The 24,576-nt window shown below is 36.0% G+C and overlaps 1 protein-coding gene across 1 annotated transcript in view; it reads right to left on the bottom strand.

The window, feature by feature from the left end:
* Positions 1–5,939: 5,939 nt before the first annotated feature.
* Positions 5,940–24,576, bottom strand: part of LOC101919649 (sodium channel protein type 2 subunit alpha-like) — a 78,060-nt gene continuing 59,423 nt past the window's right edge. The window contains exons 20-27 of the mRNA XM_027782709.2: positions 22,896–23,069; positions 17,648–17,770; positions 17,098–17,379; positions 14,606–14,659; positions 13,669–13,806; positions 10,550–10,654; positions 9,881–10,151; positions 5,940–9,519 (exon numbers count right to left, since the gene is read on the bottom strand). Of these exons, the coding sequence (XP_027638510.2) occupies positions 8,336–9,519; positions 9,881–10,151; positions 10,550–10,654; positions 13,669–13,806; positions 14,606–14,659; positions 17,098–17,379; positions 17,648–17,770; positions 22,896–23,069 (2,331 nt within the window). The 3' untranslated portion in view covers positions 5,940–8,335. The remainder of the gene's footprint in view (positions 9,520–9,880; positions 10,152–10,549; positions 10,655–13,668; positions 13,807–14,605; positions 14,660–17,097; positions 17,380–17,647; positions 17,771–22,895; positions 23,070–24,576) is intronic.

The raw sequence follows: 24,576 nt of genomic DNA, 5'->3' as shown, positions 1-24,576 counted from the left end.
GCAGTTTAAAATTATTTTTTTTAAAAAAAATCTATTAGTTACTCACAAAATAGGCATAGTATTGTTTTTAATTAATCTGGTTTATCATGCTATTGACATGGCAATCTAACATTGGTAGTCCAGTTGCTGGTCCAGGTGTTGGACTACTAATTGCCAGTAGACTTGACAGCAGTTAGAAGGGTTTATTTACATTCTTTTTTTTTTTTTTCTTTCCATACAGAAAGAACCACCAAATATTATTAATGCTTGCCCTATTTCACAAAAATCATGTCATTTCCAATAGCTGGTATTTCCAATATGCCAATTGTTGTCTTCCAGCAATTCCAACTGTGAACAGAAAAAGCAATGTATCGATATTCTAATATTGATTCTAATCATCACAAATAATATTAAACAACTGAATTATAGTGACTTATGTTTAACATTAGGTGCAGAAAAAAATGCCACAAAAATGTTTTTTTGATTAGAGAGTAATTTATATTCACTATTGGACTCTGAAATCCTTCCTGTCCATTCCTCTACTGACCATACATGGCTTCCTTCCAGTGCCTTGAACCCCAGGGGTTATACAAGATATTATTATTATTGTTACACTTTTTAATATAAATAACATTTCAGAGGCATGGCTCCTGGATGCACTTCTAATGAAATCCTCTTAAATTCATTTTTTAAAGACTTCCCCATGCACTGTTTACCTTAAGATTATAACCCTTACTTATCTTTAGCAAAATAATAATGCGAAATCATTAACGTCTTTCACATGTTTCAAATCAAAGATGAGCAATGATGGCATATGTTGCCAGTCTTTGTTTAGCAAAGCTGTCTTGAGAGAAATTAATGTCCTTCTCCAATACTGTGCTTTTGAAGGCATGTCTCGTACTCTCTTAGACAATGCAATAAGGAAGTAACCCTTTTACCATAAGGTAAAGACTAAGAATAATTTTATTAAACTACATAGCTGGGACAGAGAAAGTAAAATACCTCTCTTTTAGGAAATCCATAATTGGAAAAGAGTTAGGTCAGTATGGGTTTGATTTAAATTCTGCAGAAAGCTGATGTACAAGGCCCATGGTTTTTAGTAGTTTTCGATGTGGATATAGCATTTGAAGTGGATACACTGAGAAATTAGTTTTCTTTTTCATGTATCGTCAAAATCATATGGCCACTGCTGCTGACACTGCTTACCTGTTCTTCCTTGAGACTTCCACAAATATACTTCCATGAGAACAATGGTGAAAATGGAGTCAGAGCTGGTTGAGTAATCATAGCTTTGAAGAACAGTGGGGTTTTGTTGTTTTTTGTTTGTAATTCAGAGGAGAAAAAAAAATGATAATGAATTTTTAAAAGAAATTCATTCCCACCTCTTCGGTCTGAATTGTCACGTGACATCTTCATGTCAGGCAGAGGAATTCATAGTGGAGCAGGGAGAGAGAAACTAGAGCACAAGTAGGTAGCGAGTTAACATGAAAAAGTTGATCCTTTTTTTCTTAAGAAAATCGAGATTTTTTTACACTCTAAAATTATTAAAGACGGTTATATAATAATAGATATTAATAAATAGGGTACATACAAATATACATGTTTTGAATATTAACAGATGCGTAAAGCATTTTTATGATTCTAGGTTTTAGTATGAAGCTTTCTCTCTGACCACAGAAGCAACACAGATTCACTCATTCCAAGACAACCATCTCTAATCATACTTGGCTGAAGATTTTTCTCACTGCCATGTTCTTCACTACAATCTTTTAGCTTTACAGTGCATCAACTTCCAATTAACTTCTGTAAAAGTTTTTATATTAATAACCTTTCAGTAATATCTGCACTGTAATTTCCTATCTTGTCAGTTCTTTCATGTACCTTTTGAAATTTACTGTGTTTAAAGCTCTCCTTATATGGGGTAAATTCAATTGTGAAATAAAGGTTTTAATCCTAAAATACAAGTAGAAAAATCATGTTAAGATCTTATTATGTTTTCTCCATATCTGCCATTGGTTACTGTCCTGTCAAGACAACCATTCTCACTTCCTTGTTCTTTCTATTTTCATACAAAAGTAACAAAATTCTAAAGGATTGTTACAGCATAGCAGATAAATGAAATTTCAAGTACATGCTTTTCAAGTAGTTGAGAAAACAAGAGCAGTAAAGCTGGTGAGTAGACAGCGTTCTTGAGCATCACTCCCCAAAGAGTTTTTTTCTTGGATGTACATGCAGCTCCAGACAGAGCTATCAGGAGCCTGCATTTATCTGCCCACCTATTCAGCACCACATAAATCACATCCAATTTCTAATCTTATACAGTTAGAGCATGAGCAGCTGCCTTCCATCTATATAAATAAATACGTAATTGGCAGCAAGGCTACATGAACCTTTATACATCACATTTGACAGCCATCAAGGCCATCAAGAAGTTAAGATAAGAGAAAGGTTTTAGGGATTCACAACGCCCGTTATTGGAAAGGGTATTTTGCTTGCCTGAGACCATGAGCATGATCATTGCTGGCACAGTTCAGCTTGCCTTATACAGTGGATGCAGATGCAGTTTTTGCTAAACATTATATACAGATACTAATGCAAGTACTGCTGCAGAATATGGGCATAAAGCTACTGTATAGTTTGGCAATCAAAAAGTACCACATGACTGGGGTTGCTATGGTATCTGCAAGCATGACATTTTTATAAAGCGGTACTGCAAATAGCAATAAAGCAAGTAATTCTCTGGCCATTTGTTAATATGAATGTTACAGATACTACTTTGAAAATGAAAACAGCTTATTACATTCTGTTTAGATTACATTTTCTGAAAAATATTGTTTTTTGTAATCAGCTGTCAGATTCTACAAAGATTAAGATTGCTGTTAAAGAGAAAGTAACATGCTTTTTTAAGACAATAGGAAATGTAAGTGCAGAGAATGTCTGGCACTCCTGGGTTTGATTGTTATAAATTGTTTATGAAGTGTCATTCCTTATTTTCATCAAAAGCTTTTCTTGCAGCAGAGATCATGTGTGTGCTTCAGCATGCAATTTTCCCTCTCTGGAGGGATGAGAATGTGCCGCAGTTTACTTTGCTTGGGTTACACTGCAGTATCTCTCTGTCTCTCTCCTCTTTTTTTTTTTTTTTTTTTTTTTTAAGGCAAGAACTAGGCTATGTCTGTTTCACTGTGCAAATTGTCCCACTGATCAACAAGGAAAAATAAAATATGCTAAGTAACAGAGACTGCATTCACATAGATAAAACGTAGCTGTGCTCAAGAGAATGAAAGAGATGGGTACCATCCCCCACTGAAAATGATGTTGCTAATGCAGAGATTTGATCCATTAAATATTCCTACACTGCAGATATTTCAGATTATTTCTCTTAATGCACTATAAAGCTAGATAAGCCTTTTTGAATATATACTATAGAATGAATATTTTAAGAAATTTCTACATCAAAAAAAACCCTATTGCATTTTTTAATAATACTTCATGTTATTTACAGCTGTTTGCCATGAAAATGAGACAGATACTTTTACATGCAATTCTTTTAGAAGACTGGGGCTTTTAGAAGATAGGTGCACTGTGGGATTAAATAAATAATGCCTATTAATAAAAAGTAAAGCCAAAGCTGCCTATGTATCTGTGCTATCCCCAGTGCATCAGCACTCTTCAGCTGTATTTTAGTAAGCTCAGATAAGTGTGGCAACCAGTGTGGTGTCAGCTCTGGATATAGGGCCACATGCCCTACAGGGTACAGAACCTAAATCAAAAACCTGCTGGTCCAGTCATAACAGAATTATCAAAGCAACTATCTTTACACAACAATTATCATGTTGTAGCTGCATTAGTTCACTAGAACGAAAACCAAGCATAAAATCTACAAATCCTCTAAAAAGCTATAAGCTATCCCCTGTGCCTGTGACTACAATTTGTATTTCTTGACTCTTTCTGTGGCTGAAGACATCAGGCATAGTGTCACCATCGTCTGGCGGGTGCTTGTGCCCTCTGCTGGGTGCGCTCAGGCTTAACGATTTATTGTAAATGCTATGCTGTTAACAGCTAGAGGAGAGATGCTCTTTTACTGACTCTGATGTACTTATGGTACTTAGCAACACACATTTCCACTTAAAAATAAAACCACCAACCTCTGGAACATATTTCAGGCCTCTACAAAAAAAGCAAATAAGCAATATCCTATCTCTTCCCCCTGCCATCTTCCCCCCCCCCCCCCCTTTTTTTTTTTTTTTTTACAATGTGAGTCATTTTGTATGCCAGCTGCAGGAAAAGTCTTGTCCTTAGAAGTGAAACAGAGTTTTGTTTCAGAGTTGAGCAAGGCTGAGATTTAAAAAACAAACAACTTTCTCCTTTTTATGTCCTAATATAGTGGGGCTTTTCTAGGGGGAGGTGAGTGGGTGGGAGAGTGGGGATGTTGATAGCATCTTCACAAAATAAAGTACATTCCTGGGTGGATAAGAGAGTAAGGAAATTCCATTTATGTGAAAATTTTAAGGGAGACTTTCTTATTAATTTTTAATTCTTTGTGAACTAGTAGAGTAAGAAAGTGCAGTTCTAGAAGTTTTGCTTAATGCTTTACATACTCATATATGACTGACCCATTATGCTGAAATGTCTGTCTTATATTTTATACCTGCATGTTAAGGAAGAAGACTGCAAGTCAACTGTCTTTCACAAAGGCAAGTAACTTCCAGGTACACTGGAATACTTTAAAAGAAATATAAAACAATGCAAGTTTATTCAAATATATAAACCTGCAAATGTATTACTCTTTTTGCAAAGGACCAAAAAGTTTAGAATTTGAGTCAACAAAAATGGAGAGTGACTTCAGTTGGATCATGGTTTCAACAAACATAACTTTAACAATAATAGAGATTTTATAAGGTAAAATGATTTTATAGATGACATTATACACTTCTGCACACTACTAAATGTGTGGAAAAGTTATTACAACCACATTTCATGCTTTTTCCACACAGAATTTTTAGGTTAACTACCCATCTGTCCAACACTGACTTAAAACAATTTGGTTCTTCAAATTCAATTCAAAAGCATGACCAAGATTTTTTTAAGCATTTACATTATTACTTTGTGCAATTATTATTAGCAACTAAAACCTTAGAACAATAACTACTCTGGATTGCAAAAGAAAAAATGTTTTAATTCAAATCAGATCAGTTACTAAAAACGTACACATTGTACTTCAAAGCACACCAACAGTTGAGGTTTTTTTCCCGTTAGCTATATTGGCCCAAGTATACAGCAGCTGCTCTTCACAACAGAAATGAGAATGGGGGAAAAAAAAGCATTACTCCATGCACAGATTCACCTGCACACACCCTGCTTGCCACCTGTATGTAGTAACCTCTTGCTAGGGACCATGCCCTTTAGGCTCTGTAAAGGCAGCAGTTGCCTGAAAACAGCTGTGGGGCGGTCATGTACACCTCTAATCAGTCTTTTTCCCTTCTCTGGACAAGCATGGATTTCTTGAGGGGGAATGGGATTAAAGTGACTCTGTTATCTTCCTGTGGGGCTATTTTGGTGACAGATCCCAGACCACCCAACCCAGGGTGAGCAGCGTCTGCTGGATCTGCTGCTCAGCAAGGATGTGGAGACATCCTCCGTTGGACTTGGCCACCATAGGACACCACTGGAGCTCTTCCTGGAAAACTCGTAAAAATCTGATAAAAACTCACATAGTCGGAATGGGATACTTTTCTGAATTCTAGAAAAACTCCTCTGGTCAGGACAACAAAAGCATTTCATTTCGTCTGGACGGTGACAAGTTGATATTGATCGAAGTCATAAAGCAACATGATCTAGATGTCTAAAACACATAGCCTCATTGCTAAAGGGGTTCCCTCTTAATTTTACCAACAATTACTTGTTGAATCTGTATAAATTTTATGCAATAAAAACACAAAGACTAAAACAAGTACATAAAAAGGTTATTTTTATTCTTTTGCATTGTTAGCAATGTAGTTATTTTTGGTAAAACAACTTCCTGCATGCAGTTCATCAGTACACTATCAGCCAATAGCTTCTATAAAAGCAGGAGCCCATCCATATCCTAGTCCTTTTGTATGAAATGCAAGGTATTCCACTGTCCACTGCCCAAGTTCACTATTCATTCTCATGAAGAAAGATTATGAATAACAAGAAAAGCAGACAGCGTGAGACTAACACTGGGGAAAAGCAATGTTTCTATGACTAAGATTACCCTGAAAACTGACAGACCAGGTAATAATTTCAAAAGAAACCCTTCTATCTTGTTTCACATACAAAGACCTACCTGCTGATCAGAAAAACAACTGTACTGTCCATTTCTTTTAAAATTATTCCTTATTAAAATATGTTTAATATAATTAGCAGAAACTTGCAATTACCAATTTATATCCTATCTTAGGTTTCCCAACAGTAAAGTGTCACAAATAGCAATAAAAATTACTCACAACATGAAGATATGTGTAGTTTTTTATAGTAAGTATAAAATGTTATAAAATAATTTTCAAAATAACAAGAATAGATCAATAGCTATAGATTATAAAAGTTTTTTTCTAGTCCCACATTTTAAGCAATATATTTGTACTGTGTAGTCTTGTTATTTACTGCATATTTGCTGATTACAAAAATCAAACAATAAAATCTATAATAGCAGCAAACTATTGCTTACTGGTATGAGGAATGATGGTCTTGTCGAACAGTTGTTTTCTTTTTATCACTCACATGTCTTCCCATCTTAGACTTTAATAGCTGTAGGATAATAGCAGCAAGCATGCATCAGTTAAAGCTTCCCAATTATTTGGAGTATTACAGAATATATCATATTATCTATTGAAATGGTATAAGCTACACTTACTAGGGTACATAAGTGATGCAATAAATACAGTACTTAAGTCATTGTATCTTTGTTCAAACAGGTACCACTGCATAAAACAACTGATTAAATAACAGAGGACATTTTACCTACATATAGAGTGTCAGCCTTGATGACAAAAAAAGTAATCGAAACCACAAAGCAGGACAAAACTGATTTAAGCGTACCCTTTGGGTCATCTCAGCTTTCTACAGCAGATTGCTTTACATACAGTGGAAACCTGACTAAAGTGCCATGGGGGCGTCAAAACCAACTCTGATGTACATATTTTGTGTGTCTGGCAAGGCCCATCGTTCCAAAGTATGGGAATTAAAGTCTGAGGTATACATTAAGGTAGTATTTGTCCCCAAAGGTACTTTGCTATCAATTTATACGTGTAGATTTTATTGTTGTCCTAAGTGGGATAAATTGATGTGAAATAAGCGTAGAAACATACTCTGGAATGAAGTATGGAAGTTACTAATGAAATTACAGGGTTTACAGTTAAAAAAAGAAAAAAACCCCAAAAGACTACCACTTTTTTATTTCAGTAACTCCATGCAGGTACGATTTGGCATTCATAACTTTTCTCTGAAAAGAGCTGTTTCAATCTCTCAGGAATTATGAGATATATTTGGACTTTGAAAGAAACTATGTTTTTTTCATGGTTTCGTGTTTGTCAAAACCGGAGTTTTGTGTGTCTTATCTATTTAAATCACTGTATCTGAAATGGATTTTATAATAAATTAATAATTACTAAAAAGTATTAAACATAAGTAAATTAAAACCAAGAGACTAAACTAACAACCTCTTTTCTGTGAAAGTTATTCCCTTGTTTTGTTTTCTGATAAATATTCTATCTGTACTCTGTTCTTTTTTATCATTTGCTGTTGATTTGACCTAGATCCTGAGATTCAATAATCTGGAATCTTGATTTTCTGCTTTTAGAAGTGGCTTGAAGAGAACTATGTTGACATTATGATGCCTTAATTACATATTCCTGGCACCTGTTCCTCTGCAAGAGGAATTGAGGTGTTTGGTGTTTTTTTTTTCTCAGCACAGCAGAATTACAAATAGCAATATGTGAATTAGAGCAAATGAGATCACAAAAAAATTGACACACAGAGAACATCCATATGAGATGAAACGTACACAGTGGATTCACTTATTCCACAAAAATACAGACTTATTAGGACTGGTAATTTTGCACTCCATTAAGGGTTCCTACAGTCCAAGTAGAAATTATGTGTCTCATCTCCATTAGTGCCAGCTGATAATAAACATTACTCTTCTGCAAGGTTGTTTCCCTGTTACAGACTGAGTTTGCTAGTGAAGGGTCTTTGTCTTGGTACAGGCACTGACTGTAGCAGTGAGGAAATATGTGAAAACTTGTAATTTTGGCATAATCCTCCAATAAGAGTGCTATTGATAAAAATGCCATTGTCTCAGGCTTGTGAACATTCATCACAGACAGCTCTTTGTATTTTACTTTTTATTTCTTTTTCTGTCTTTCCCTTTGTCTTCTTTTTCTGATTCGTCATCTTCATATTTTTCTTTTTCTGGTTTTGTTACACTGTCATAAGAAGGCGGAGATGTGGAGGATGAAGACATATTTATTTTCTCTGGAGGTGACTTTTCACTTAGTTTACCAATAATCATATCTTCTTTGCTAAGCAGATCAACCCCATCTTTCCGATACATAAATGAAAGTTTCTTTACTGACTGTCTTAGAAGATGACGTCTATAAGCCCGTTGAATAATGACAGCAGATACCTCCTCCTGTTTTCGTTTTAATGTGGTTGTAATTGGTTCATAGGAGACTTTAGAAGGATTAGCTGCCATAAACCGATCTTCCATCTGTATTCTGAGGGCATCCATCTCATCACTTTCCCCCAAAACACGCTTTGTGAAAGCAAACAAGATGTCAAGGCAGTGAATTCTGTCACCGCTTACCATGGGCAGATCCATTGCAATAAGTTGAAGCATGTTTGGTTTGGGTATATTAAGAGGAGGATCCAGAGAAGCTGCAAAATCAGACAGTTTACTATATTCTATGAATTGTGTTGCATCAGGATCATATTTTTCCCAGACTTCATAGAACATCTCAAAGTCATCCTCACTCAAGGGTTCAGCGCTTTCTTCAGTAGCAACACCAAAGTTCTCCAAAATCACAGCAATGTACATGTTCACCACTACCAGGAACGATATGATAATGTAGCTGACAAAGAAGAAAATCCCAACGGAAGGGTTGCCGCAGTCGCCTTTAACGGAGCTCCCTGGGTGAGTTTTGTTAGGGTTACAGTCTGGCTCCCCACTGTTAAGAATTGGGGCTAGCAAACCATCCCAGCCAGCAGACGTGGTAATTTGAAAGAGGCATATTATGCTGTTGCCAAATGTTTCAAAGTTGAACATGTCATCTATACCAGCTTCCTTCTTGACATAGGCAAAGTTGGACATGCCAAATATCGCATAGATAAACATGACCAGGAAGAGCAGCAGGCCAATGTTGAACAAAGCAGGAAGCGACATCATCAAAGCAAAAAGCAGAGTGCGGATTCCCTTAGCGCCTTTAATGAGGCGCAGGATTCGACCGATTCTGGCAAGTCGTACGACTCTGAACAAAGTGGGGGACACAAAGTACTTTTCAATCACCTTAGCTAGAAACATACCTAAAGAAGAAGTGAAAATAAAATTAAAAGGGTAATATTTTATCACAGATTACATTTTTCACTACAAAATACTAATTAAGAACAACTCTACCTGTGGAATTAGTAGCAATTATAATTGGAGATAAATTTTATCTGCTATGGGTAATTTTAGCTTTTCTCCTACTACTCAGGAAAAAAAGAAGGAGTATTAAAACTGATATAGAATTATTAAGAAAGTTACTACTCTAAAGTATGCTTTTCATTTCCTAAACCATCAGGAGAAATTAAGTATCTCCTCTAATCTGCAAAATTTGACAGAGATAAAGCATTTAATACATGGCTTACTATATTTCATATAAAATGTCATATAAAAATTTCTTACCTACTATTGAAAGAATAACAACCACAAAATCAAAAATATTCCAGCCAATGGTGAAGTAATAATAACGAAGTGAAAACATTTTGAAGACACATTCTCCAGTGAAAAGGACAACAAAGACCAAGTTAATCCAGTATAAAATATTTTGCATCAGATCACTCTGGTCGTCTGTTTCTATCATCATGGTGACCATGTTAAGGCAGATGAGAACCATAATGGCGATGTCAAATGCTTGCTTTGTTACAATATCAAACACCAGACCTTGCAATTTGTTCTGAGAAAAAAGAAAATGTGATAGTCTATGACATGAACATCCTTTTCCTCCCTCCCATCTCCTTCTTCCTCCCCCCAAATATATGAAACAAAAGGCTCAAAAATCCAAGAAAAGCACTGTCCAGTAACTTCTTTATTTGCCAGCTCTAACTTTTCCCCTCAAAACCCAACAGTCTTATATTTCTTCATGTTATTTGATTATTTGCTTCCTCAGGCATAACAAATACGACAGACTTTTCCTGCAGAACAGAAATATGTACATTTCGATTCAGAATGAAGCACCAACTTTAATTCGACCTAAACCATTTTGAAGTTAGAGGGGAAATTTTTTTGATAGCTAACGTACTGCTGCAATTTCTTCCCAAATGTAGATGGCATAAGAATAGCATGCATCCTCACCGCTGGTCTAGGTATAGGTTTTTGTGGTTTCTTGGATCCCAGCTTCTTCATTGCGTTGTAGTATTTCTTTTGTTCTTCTGTCAGGAAAATGTCTTCACCTCCAAGGTAAAAAAAATAAAAATACAACTGATTACAGCCAAGCCTTTAAATCTATTAATTCACAGCATTGCAGAACATGTTTTTTACAAACCGCGTGTTCATTCTTATACATTATTACCTAAGCCAAAATATAGTAATTATATCAAAGATTGTTAAAGTATCTGACAAGTCTTGATGGAAAAAGGAAAAAAAGAAATGGAGAAAACTCCCAGACCTTCTATCTATTTGTTATTAAAAGAAATACATACCTAATTAATTCAATCAAGTATGGGGGGGAAAAAAACCCACTTTTCAAAATACACATTCTGTAGGTACTTATAAATCCACCACCATAAATGCCACACTGTATATAAACCAACCAGAAACAAAAAAGCTTCAAAGGCAAAAAGATTCACTGAGAGCTGATATGCCTTCAGGGAAACCATACAAGGAAAAAGAAATTACTGATGTTATTTTTCAGGATGTGTGTTTCATCATTTGAGAATGAGTATCTCAGTGCAGATGGTTTTTTGCCACGGTAATACTTCCACAGCATATATGAGGCTTGATCATCCCCCTACATAGTACAGAAATCATCAGAAGCATGAGCTTACTCAGGTTTCTTGCCCGAGTGAAAGGACAGCAGTCTGAGTAAAAGGGTATCTAGAATAGTATGTGTAATATACATATGGAAACAATTGTCAGAAATACAATTTATGTTGACAAGTAACTTCTTTTTTTCTTGTATGCATTTGCTTGTAAGTACATTCCAGGTATACATGATGTCAAAGTACTGAATTTGGAAAAGAATTTCAGAGTCACAGCTGATTCTGTGACTGTCACACTGACTTCGTCAAATGTCTTACTGAAAAAGAAATGACAGACATTGGATGAAGATGTGTTTGAGTCTTCCAGCTGTGGCTACATATAGACATATATAGACATGAAGATTTAGAAGTCAGAAGAGATCCTGTTTAGAATGCTCTCCTCACAATCCACATTTTTAAGTAAAATCCAGTTCTTCGAGAGTAAGGGTTTTGGAAAGAAAAACAAGAAATTAATTTGCTGACTATAGTGTAAATGTGATGTGACTTTGCCAGGAGATCTTATCTGGGGAAGGAAGAGCTATAAAGGAACTGGCATTCAACTGGGGATTTTTTCTGTCTCAGTGATGTAATGGCTACCAAGACTGAACAAGTCATCTTTGTCTCAGTGTGCTGTCTGTAGAGAGAATAGCAGTCTCAAGATGAGATACACCCTATATGCCTTTGAGGACCATAATTATTAGGAATTTGACACCTAGTGGAACATTTTTTTCCCTATGGGAACTAATGTAATGAAAGTAGGATGCACACAGGGACTAAAGAGATACACACAGTTCAACTACACAGGGACAGTATATTGCAACATGAGGTCTTTCCCATTCATATCCCAACAACGTTGCCCAAAATGGATGATCTCAGTGATGTGAGGGCAGAACAAAGACAAGAAAAATACTGCTGGGTAGTCACGCAATGCATGATCTGAACGTTTCTATGTGCATCTATAAATTCAATAGACAAGTGACTAATGTTTGCTAATTTGCTACATGAAACTGAAGAATAGCATGTAGATAGAATTTTGTCCAGCCTAATTATTACCCTTTGTATATGTGCAGTATTTGACTTTCCTGGTGACAGTTACAACTGTGTAAGGGGTGTATACCACACTGTCAGAAAATGCCCTTTAGCAGGAGCCCTTCTCTGCCTTCTGTGTCATAATGACTACAGTACATAGTGTCTGCCAAATGAACCTAACAGACCTTATAATCACCACATTACTGAGTAAGGTCACCCTGTTATATACAGACCACCAAAAATACCAATAGCATGTATATATCACTTTAGTTACCCTTCTCTTCAAGGGTAAGAAGCTGAACCACCTTCCTCTTAAGTACTGGAAGCCCCAGATGTTTATTCCAAGAGAGATACAAACATCTTGGAGGATGAGGATGTCATCAGGTTTGGAACCGCAACCTCATCCTTTCTATTATATATAGATGTAGGTCTGAAGATAAGAGACTCAAAGGATCTGAAGAAGCAACATATGAAGCTGCATGCTTCATTTTGAAGCAGAAAGATTTACTGGAAGTTTCCGCTGAAGTAAGTCTAGCAGTATCTTTTTTTCAGTCCAATGAATCAAACTTGACAAACTATCTAGAATCAGAAATGAAGAAATTATGTACTGCCTTGCTATTACTTAGCTCACTTTTTTTTTTAAAAATCAACATTCAGTATGATTCTGCTCCAAATGTGTACAGAAAAATGGCCACTGTAGACCTTAGACAGCATTTACAGTTTAAACAGCAAGTAGAATTTAATTTGCCATCACAGTCTTAATTTTAATCTATTTAAATGCTCCTGGAGTTCTTGACACAATCCTGTGTTCATTTGAACCATAGAAACATTTTCAGCTGAAAAGAAAAAGTATACATCTTAAAACATGAACAATTTTCTTTGTCTTGCAGATTTACTAGTAACTTATAGGACAGCTTCCCAACCCTCTCTCGTCTTACACAGAGCAGTAGTTTCAGCACTCAGCTTGTCTGTATTAGACTCTCTGTAATTAAGAAGGCCCTCACAGTATTGCTATACATTGTTTATTGATTTTGGTATTTGTAGTTTTGCATGTTCTCTTTTCTGGCATCTATTTGCTCAAATTAAGTAATTTGCATTTTCACATACCTTTGTCACAGCACTGTAAGGGTAAGTGAAAAACAGTACATAACTTTCTGATGTACAACATATTATCGGGCTGTACAGAGATATGGAGACCACTCAGGCATTCAGTGAAAGTTTAAATTACTTCAAATGCCTTAAAAAGCAAAAGACTTTCATTATTTCATTATTTTGAATAGAATAAAAGGAAATCTTAATAGCTGATTTCTTTTTCTCCCTTCTATTATTATGAGAGATTTCTGACACTCAGACTTATCCTTGCATACATTGGCTGAATGCTCAATAAGAATGAAGTGTTGTGAAAATGAAACATGTGATACTTATCTTCTTTTTTTGTTGGTTGAAGTTATCTATGATGACACCAATGAATAAGTTTAGGGTGAAAAATGATCCAAAGATGATAAAGGCAACAAAGTAAATATACATGTACAGGCTGTACTCATACTTGGGCTGTTTCTCTTCCTATGTAACATAGAAAAACAGCAATACATCACAAATAACAGTTAAGATACATCACAGAATACCAAGCAGGAACAGAAGTTGCATCCAGCTGGACAGCAACTCCTTGACAAGAGGGGAAAAACCAGCTGTTTTGGAGCATACCCTACACTTGCCTTATCTTTGAACTTGAAAAACTATTTATAACAGGTGTCTGTAATTGCACACACAGACCTGCCACTCCTCCCCTTTCTGTCTGCCAGTTCCCCTCTAGTGACATTTGATGTTTTTTGGACTTCCTACTAAATTTGACAAAAGTGTGCCAATCTCAAAAGCAATTCAGTTCCTATGGACTTTACGCAAGTCAGGAGCTGGATACAGGAAAGATGCAAACAAATAAAAGCATTAACAGAAAAGCAGGCAAAATTCAGCCATTTTATTTTCTGAGATCACCTGAATCTGCAGTTCTGGATTAACTACTGCAAGTGATATCATGTGATTATTTGGGTTATTTCTAGAGACACAGGAAAAATTTGTTCCCTAATCTGTAAGATCTCAGCGATATAAGTTAATGGGAAATCTGATTTCATTAGTTTTGTTATTTACAGATGACTTATTAAATTAGTAATACTTATTGTAGATCTAACACTATATTTTTTTACCTATGAAAAGTATATGCACTTCATAATGCATAGATTTATATAAAAAATATCAAGGTTTTACATTTTTATTTTTTACATTTTATTTTATTTTGACTGCCACTGAAGAAGCACTACATCATCTTATATTAGTTTTCACTCAGTAAATTTTATATTGTACTCACTTCTCTAGAATCAACAGCAGCATACATGATGTCCATCCATCCTTTAAACGTTGCCTAAAAACAAAGTTTGTTAATATTTTCTATCAAAGCTCCAATTTTGTAAATATTCTAAATAAAACAATGTCTTCTGCAATGTATTTGCATCCACAAAAATAAATAGGAATATTACCAGTCTGGTAAGACATGGGCAAAGCATTCACAGTAAATAATTTACCATGAAATATTTCTCCCAAACACTTAAAAACTGAATACATTCTAATCTTCATGCAAAGTCATATAAACTATGTAGGATGAGTTGCAATCTATATCTAAGCATAACAGAAAGACTATTAACAAGACTTGCTTATAACAAGACTCTCCTTTCTAACTTACTGATTATCAGAAAACTGGAGGAGGACTCAAAAAAATCAGCCACCATGGGTTGGCATTGTTCAGACAGAGTACGCAAATAGTCCTAAAAGAAACTCCAGAAGATACATAGTCCCAAGAAATCTTAAGGAAAATAAGAGAATCTTAGAATGGTTTGGCTTGGATGGGACCTTTAGAGATTATCTAGTCCAATCCCTCTGCCATGGTCAGGGGTATCTTTCACTACATCACACACTTCCAGTGATGGGGCATGCACAACTTCTCTGAGCCACTTGTTGCAGCATCCCACCACCTTATCATTAGAAAAAGAAAACAAATCTTCCTTATGTCCTATCTAAGCCTACCCTCTCTCAGTTTAAAACTGTTGCCCCTTGTCCTGCCACTACATACCTTTGGAAAAAAAATGTCCCTCTTTCTTATAAGCCTCCTTTATATATTGAAAGGCCACAATAAGGTCCCCCAGGGGCCTTTTCTTCCCCAGGCTGCACAACCCCAATTCTGTCAGCCTTTCTTCATGGAACAGGTGTTCCAGCCCTCAGATCTTTTACTTGGTCCTTCTCTGGACCCACTCCAGAGGTTCTTGTCTTTCTTGCAGTAGTGGGGTCTCACAAGAGTGAAGTAGATAGGGACAATCACCTCCTTCTATCTGTTGGCCACACTTCTTGTTATGCTGCCCAGGATATGATTGGCTTTCTGGGCTGCAAGTGCGTATTGCTGGCTCCTGTCCAGTTTTTTGTCAACCAGTATCCCCAAGTCCTTCTCTGCAGGGCTGCTCTCAACCTATTCACCCTCCAGGCTGTAGTGATACTGCTGATTGCCCTGACCCAAGTGCAGAACTTTGCACGTGGCTTTGCCCACTCCTCAAGCCTGCCAAGGTCCCTCAGGGTGGCATCTCATCCCTCTCAAGCCTATCAACTGTACCACTCAGCTCGGTGTAATCTGCAGACTGCTGAGGGAGCGCTCAATCCCACTATGTCATTGATGAAGCTATTGAATAGTATTAGTCCCAGTGCAGATCCTTGACAGGCACCTCTTGTTACTGGTTTCCACTTCAACATTGAGCCACTAAGTCCAAGTCTTTGGAGAAAGCCTTCCAGTCAACTTCTTATCCATCTAGCGGGCCTTGCATCAAACCTACTCCTGTGAGCTATATTAGGTGAAAATAAGCTATGAATGTCATGTTTACAGGAAACATTACATAGCTGAACTATTCTATCTAAGTTTTGTTACAAAAGCTAAAAGCACTGCTGTCCTCTACGCTCATCATTTACACAGCTGCAATATAATTTAGCAATAGCTACTATCACTCCCTGGAGCAGTCAGACAGCAGCCTGCTAACAGAATACTAATTACTAAATACTACCAGTTGGAGATATTTTTAAAGACAGAATAATTACCAACTGATTATAAGCACAAATGTTTCCTCAGAAGCAGTTTGTCAAGTGACCCCTATCAGGAATATGTTTCTGTCCTATGGGCTCCAATTTACATATGCTGCCTCTAAAAAAGGCTTGTCCTTAGGAATCTAGCACTAGTAAATTCTGGAACTGCTCACCTAGTTTAAAAGCAAGCTAAAAACTATCTCCAAAAAACCCACTTGACAATAATAGACAACGACTGGAGTTGGACTAGTAAGAATAATGGAAAGAAGAGAAAGGAAAAAGTGAATTTAAAAACTTCTACTAAATCAATAGTTGCCTCTCTTATTTGAAGATCAGATGCGCCCTAGAACGTATCTATTTGAGCATCACAGTAAAAATATAACTTTTCCTAACAGATCAAAGAAGCAAAATAAATCTTCGCTGTATTCGCTGTATTATTATTTTTTTTTTTCAAATGAGATACTGTATTTCTGTAGAGCTTGAAAAGGTACTAGTGTTTGGGTGCCAAGGAACTTGACAACCATCTAGTAGATTGGATATTCCTCCTTTTCCAAAATGGCCATAGAATATATAAGAGTTTTACCATAAGCAACATTAATTAGCTCCATAGAACACAATTATAAAATAATATCCCATATCCATTCATAAATTAAAAAATTAACATTGAAAATTATGGAATTAAATGTTACTACTATAAAACTTAAAGCTGGAAAATTAACGTATCAAAATTTATACACTTACTACTTGCAGCAGAGAAAGGTAACCCGCTCCAACATTATCAAAGTTTACTTTTACGTTTTTCCACCGAACATTCTCAACAGTCATCATAAGATTTTTACACATAGTTTTATTATTGACTTCCTCTGGTGAGAACGGCTCACCAGTTGTGGTGTTAACACACCTATAGAACTTGCCAGCAAACAAATTTACTCCCATGATGCTGAAAATTAGCCAGAATGTAAGACAAACCAGAAGTACATTCATAATGGATGGGATTGCTCCAGTAAGAGCATTCACAACCACCTGGTAAATAAACACAGAAAAAAAACCCTTTTTAGTAACAATATCTCGAGTAGTTAAAAGATTACTTTTTTTTTTTCCAAATACAGCAAAAGAATTAATGTAGAACATTAAAATATATTGAAGTAACGCAACTAGAAACAGAATAACACATGTAATGCAATCACACATGCTACTGTTGGACTTGAAAACAGACATGCCATTCAGTGTTCCTCCATGATTTTATAATTAGGCATATTTGTATTGATTTATTACACTTTTTTTTTCTTACCCTCATGCCTTCAAAGCGTGACAAAGCTCTTAGAGGTCTCAAAGCTCTCAATGTCCGAAGGGATTTAATTGCACTGAGTTCTGAGAAACCAAGGGCGTGAGCTACTAAGCTAACCAAGGAAACCTAAAGGAAACAAAACAAAACAATTTTTTTTTTTTTTAATAGGCTCACAATACAAATGTAACGCCTTGAGGAAGAAAACTTTGATCTGGGTATCAGAAAAAAGTTCGTAAGGACCCTAAGCCTCTAGCTAGCACAAATAATACAGAATAAAGAAAATCAAATAACCATAATGGAACATTGCGTGTGAATTTCAGAGCAGTCTGAACAAAAAGAGACCTTAATCTCTGGAATTTTCATCACAGAGCGCTAGTTAGAAGAATGCATATCATATCTGTGCAAAACAAAGGGCAATTTAGATACAAGTAATTTTAATAAAAACTCATCTTCCCAATAAACTCAGCCAAAGCCTGAAACGTACTGAAAAAACTAATCCCATTCTATGTGACATTACAATACTAAATACTACAATACAATACTGTGTTCTACTACACTTGCATTATTACAGTAATGATAAAATGTGAGCCAGCAGCATTTGTGAGCCAGTCTGCAGTAATTCACACAGTAGCATATATATGAATAACTAGTAATTCATATTGCCTGCAGATGATGACAGGCTTGGAAGTAGTATATACTCAGTCAGACAGGACCCTGACACATGTGACCCCTAACTGTATGACAGACACGAAGAAATAACAATGTCAACAATTACCTAAAAGCAATGCACTCAGATGCATAGAACAACAGGCAGCACTTTCCAGGGAAGGGGAGTTACGACAGAGTTAATATTTTAATTGTGAACCAGGACTTGTTATCTCTTCAGACTACTGCAATCTGGATATTTAGAAATCATAATATCAAGTACCGGAAGAAAACCTATGTATACCTCCATTTGGCAAAGACTACTGTTTCTGGTGTTTAAAGTCCAAAACTGAAGTTAAAAATTCTAAGTCCAAGAATGAACAAGAAACTGGCAGATACGTTTTAGAGTAATCTAAATTAGAGTATTGAAATGGGTTAAACAGTGGGACATGATAAAATACATAGACAAGGAGGAGAAGCTGGCTAATTTTTCATGTCTCTTAAACATAGCATGTAATGTTTTAATAAAATCAAGGTGCTTTTTTTTTTTTTTTAATTACACAAACCAGGTAAAACCAAAACTCAGGGAACTCAACATCTGAGAAATATACGAAATACAAGTCAGTGATCACTACAATGCCTCATCATAGATAACTATTTACCTGTATTTATGAAATAACCCATCTAGAACTTTAGACAACTCAGCTGCTGAAGTGACTATAATTAGGCCACGTAGCTCAAGAGAAGAAAATTTCATTAAAAAAAGGGAAAAGAAAACTAGGAGAAGATCCAGAAAAAGAACACATTCACTGAGTGGAATGACCTTCATTCAAATGCTAGACAAATATTTAGCATAGAAACCATTAATCCCTATGAATTCATCAAGACCTTACTAGCAATATGCCTTTCTTTTATAATTCTAGAGAGATACAGAGAAAAAGTTTCAAGTATTCCTGTCAGATAACCCTATTTTCTTAGATAATGCACTTACATTTACATTGCAAGAAATTCTCTTCCTGCAAGATTAGCATACCACTGCCTAATGATGCTATAATTTTATCTTTCTTTGAAAACTAAATACAATTTAACATATTACTTTTTATGGTTTCTTTTTTTTTATTTTGGAGGGGAGAAAGAAGAGGGAGAATAGTTCATCTTGTCACATGGTGATGATGGCAATTAAAGCGTAATTTTTCTGGTACCATCTGTGGATATGTGTGCATATAGGCAAGCTTTTTACATTTTTTTTATTAATAAGTAATTTCCTCCTTTTCCCTATGTGTGATCGCGGTTTGGACAACTCATACCAGCTCTGAACTGCCTTCCACATACAAAGGTGCTATCTGTAACATTCCTGTGATGTAAAACTACAAAATAATATTATATACTTGATGTAAAGGTACAAAATACTATTCTATACTTTCATAAAACATAGTGAATTATAAATGTGTATTGTAACAAAACCAAGGAAAATGTAAAAAATGCACTGTAATGATACATGTGAGACAGAATCCACCCTCAGCTTCATTTTCAACTTTCTGTTCTTTAACTACCACATAGGGCATTTGCAGAAAAGCACATTGTTAACATAAGGTGGAAACATCTTGCTTTGGATTTGTTAAAATGCTTGTGTTTTGAACAACTAGAGTGGCTTGAGATTTCTTTCTTTTTTTAACGTTATTACTCTTCTGGAAGAGAGGATCTAATCCACAAGAAGTTTTGAAACCTTTAAGTACAGCTGGATTAACAGCTCAAAAGCTGATTGCCCTGCTGTTCTGTGGTGAGAGTCAATGTTTTCGGTCCTCACCGAGTCTTCTACTCCAGACGGCTGTCTCCTGTTGCATTTACACATGAGGTAGCCTTACGCAAATCTCTTTCCTCTAAGGGTAGCTTAAGCAAGATGTCAAACACTACACAATCCCATGTTTGTTCTTTTTCATTACACCCTCTGAACTTGCATATGGAAGGCTGAGAAAAATGAGCATTTGTACCTGTTCTGGGGCTAATTATGCTTTTCTGAAAACACTGTGAACATCATAATGGGAAAGAATTTCTTTTCACATGCTATAAATTCTTTCCCAAACAGAGGACAGCTGGAGAATTTAGGCTGATGGGTACAGAACAGTTTGCCTAAAAAAATCCTGTGAAACACTGTCTCACTGTGAAATGTTTAATTAGACTGGTACTGGTATAGCAGATTTGTTCAATGTTCAACTGGATAATGGCACAGGACAGGAAGACAAAGCAAAGATAACCAGTTGAGGGCAGCACATTGCCTGTTACCTAAACCAACAGGTAAAATGCCAGTAGTACGAGAAAGAGTTAAAGTTGCTTGCTACCACCTGAAAACAGTAAGTAAATCTGGCAATAAAGTCAGAAAAACCTAAGCAGACCACCACTGAATTTTTTAGGGGATGGGAAGTGGGGGGAGGAGGGGCCTTACAACACAGGTGGCCAAACACTTGGAAACATTGCCAAGTAAGGTGGCAGAATCTCCGTTCAAAACTGAGTATCACCCTGAGCAGGTTTGAGCTAATTTCTAAGACGGCCCTGCTTTCAAGACAAGGAGCTAGACAAGAAAACCTCCAAAGGGGTCTTCCAACCTAAATTGTTCTATGATCTGCTTCTATAGGGTGATAAGATGCAGGCATTCCAAGCATGACATGAAGATGGCTACAAGAAAGCACTGAAATAACTGAAAAAAACAGTAGGTCCTACCTATCCATATGGAGATATGGTATGCTTTAATAAGAAGAATTGATCTTAAATGCAATACAAAGTCCAACTTTCATAATACAGGCTTGCACAAAGTTACTAATTGTGAATGCTTCTTAAATGGTAATACATTTATTTTTTTCTTATTTTCTTTGATTTTCACAAAGGACAACTCTAATAGACAAATAGAAATGCAGATTTGAGTATCACAAGATTCTGGAAACATACTGTCTTGGAATCCTAACAGGAAACCAGAGTAAAGCATGGCATCAACAATTTCATGCAAAGATGACAAAATTCATCTGTATGATTGCCACTGCTTTCCCATTAATACTAAAATTATCATACTTTTTCATTTAGCATTTGAGTTACAATAAAAAATATTATCAGAAATCTATGGCATCCATACAGACAGTGAACACAAAAAATACATACATATATATATATTCAGCCTTACTCAAAAACAGTCTTAACTTTCTTTTTTTTTTTTTTTTTTTTTTTCATTTGCCTTGTTGAGGGTATCTTGTTTTGCAGAATTTAATCTTAAAGAAAGAAAACTTACTGAGTTTCTTAGTGGTCAATACATCTGTTCCAGGAACACATGCTGACTTTTTACTTTCTATATGTATGTATTGGGTGTTCACAACAGAAGGTACGGAGAGGATGTGAAAGGAGAAAGCAGAAAAACTGCATTTCCCAGAGAAAACACATGTTATCTCATGTTACTGAGTTAGCCCATTTGCCCAAAATGGGGATTCTACACCCCTGACCCACAAGTGACGCTAGAAAGAGAAGCACAGTTAAATAAGGAAGACAGATAAGAAACACCATCTGTGCCTTTGCCTCCAAAAAAGTATTTAAAAAAGATAATTAGGTAATTTTCAATTCTTTGGTAGGGAAAAAAAAATCTGTCCTAGATCCCAGATTCCATCTGATTAATGATTTTTTTCCCCTGTCCATTTGTTGAATCTCTACTCAAATGCCTACACAAAGAGAAAGAACTCCTTCATAAGAAATATCATGCCATGTCACTAATTCTACTAATTTCTCTGGAGTGCAATTTCAACAGTACTTTTTATTTTTTACTGTTGAAAAGCATTAATTCTGTCACCTAAAACCTGGCCTTTTTTTTTTTTTTTTGTTATAAGAATTCAGAATTCAGAGGGGCAACAGGAAGCATTCTCTACGATCAGAAACAGTGCCAAACAAAACCAAAATATTTTCAGCTTCCAAAAAAGAATCTTTAGAAAGTGATGTATCAATGGAAACTGGAAGAGTTGCACTGAAATTTGGCCTCGCAGCCTAATACACACTCTAGTACCTAGAGCACCATAATAATCAAACTGAGGACTGCAAATGAATGATCCTCATCTTTTTATATTGATCCATAGGTTATCACTTTTGATTTTCCTCAGCCTTCTTTAATTGCTGTCTCCCTGCTCCCATCCCTCTTTTTTTGAAATTTTCTTGATACCATTCTCCCCTGCAGTTCTTTGCCAGTGACTCATTAAGCTCAGGATCAGCTGTCCTACCCCAACCTCATGTGCTCACTTAAATTTTCCTTTCCTTTCTGTGTTTGCTTCCTCCTCATTCTGTCACCAAATCCAGAAGACTGAAGTCCAGTCAGCTGATAGCCCTCACCCACTGGTTGGGGGCCACTGCAGTAAACCCCAGACAGAACACATGGAGTCAATGACAGCATAAATATAAAGGTGGATTTAGTTACTGAATAATTACAGTGGAAACTTATTCACTGGTATGTCATTTTCTATTCTTTTAAACTCAATTTATGTTCTTCACTGTATATACATATATGTGTATTAGATTGGAGTTACATAAAAGGATCTACTTGAACAACAGAAATAGGCTACTTAGAAAGTATAGTACCTACATCAACAATCAGGAAGTCCAGCCAGCACCAAGCATTGGTGAAGTAAGTCTGAAAACCATAGGCCACCCATTTTAGCACCATTTCCAGAATAAAGACATAAGTGAAGATTTTATCAGCATATTCCAGTACGATTTTTATAGTCCTGCGCTGTTCAATATATATATCTTCAAAAGCCTGTGAAGAATGGTTACATATAAGCCAAATATCATAGGTCTTCCCAAACCATACATTAACCCAAAAGAACTGAATTAAAAATGGCAAAGTAAAATCACTTTCAACTTTAGATGTTTTAGCTTGAAAAGCAAACCAGAGCAGAGATTACAATTGCGTTTTCTGAATTTTAGATTTTATTATTGCCTGATAATGGAAATATAATATAATGATTGGATTGTAACTAAAAAAAAAGTTTTTAGAAATTTCAATAATAGTCAACACAAAATTACAATTTGCCACCCTGCAAAGCCCCATCAGACTCAGTCAGAAGGCAGCCTCCTGGTTATAATAAATTCAACTAACAAAAGAGAATGAGAATGAGTTACAGTGACTAATTTTTATGTTGCTGCTGATCTTTGCTGAATTCCAATATTGGGTGTTGGTGACCAGGTTTTAGTAGTGGGAAGCTGTAGGGCTGGCCCACTTGAGAAGAGACCAGGGGCTGCCCTGTGCTGGCTCCACAATGGACCTACCACAGTCAGCAGCTGAGACCATCAGTGAAGCTGATGGTACCTCCAGGAAAACATATTTAAGAAAGGGCAAAACACCAGATGGCATTGTGAGGACTGAAGACAAAGAGTAAGATAATCTACTCTGCAAACACCGAGGTCAGAGAAGAGGGGACATGGTGCTTCAGGTGCCAGAGCAGACATAATTACAGTATATACTAAGTCTTATGGGAATCAACAAACAAAAAGACCCCAATACTTAGTAGCTGTGTGAAAGACTAGTTGTCACTAAGAACAGTATAAATGAATTAAAGGATTCCTATGTAACAGTCTAGATATACTGAATCTAAATTAAAAGCAAAAAATTAACTGGGAACATGATTAATTCAGTATCTGTACTTTTTTTTTTGACAATTTTAAATTAAAGTAATTGCTCCAGTTTACTGCATACAAATAATTTTGTATAATTTTTATAATTTCTTAAATAAGATTTTTAGTGTAATCTTTTTCATAAACACCCTTAAACACACATCATCTTGTAGTCATAAAAAATTAATCTGCAGAATGTTATTTGACAGCAGAATTTTAATGACTTATTTTATATGCACTGTCCAAAATATTCTGGGAATTTAGATCCAGGCTGTCCTGGTTTTTGCGAGGATAGAGTTATCTTCAGTTTCTCAGGCCCTGTCAGAAGAAAGGTTGAGAGGCACAAGAAACTGGGAGGGGACACAGCCAGGAGAGCTGACCTGAACTAGCCAGAGAGATATTCCATACCATGGGACGTCATGCTCAGTATATAAACCTGGCGGGAGGGGGGTGGGGGGGAGGTGGTTGGCCAAGGCCTGCTGACCATTTCTTGGGGACCAGCTGGGCATTGGTCAGCCACTTGCGAGCAGCTGTATTACGCATCACTTGTTTTCTTTTCTTCCTTCCCTTCGGATTTAATTCCTCTTCCCTTCTCCCTCCTTTTCATTATTATTATTTATTAATAATATTGTTAGTATTTTATTTTAATT

This window comes from Falco peregrinus, chromosome 8, assembly GCF_023634155.1.
Source record: "Falco peregrinus isolate bFalPer1 chromosome 8, bFalPer1.pri, whole genome shotgun sequence".
NCBI classification, from domain to species: Eukaryota; Metazoa; Chordata; class Aves; order Falconiformes; family Falconidae; genus Falco; species Falco peregrinus.
Note: the sequence above shows the minus strand (reverse complement) of the source record. Positions and strands in the feature narration are given on the sequence as shown.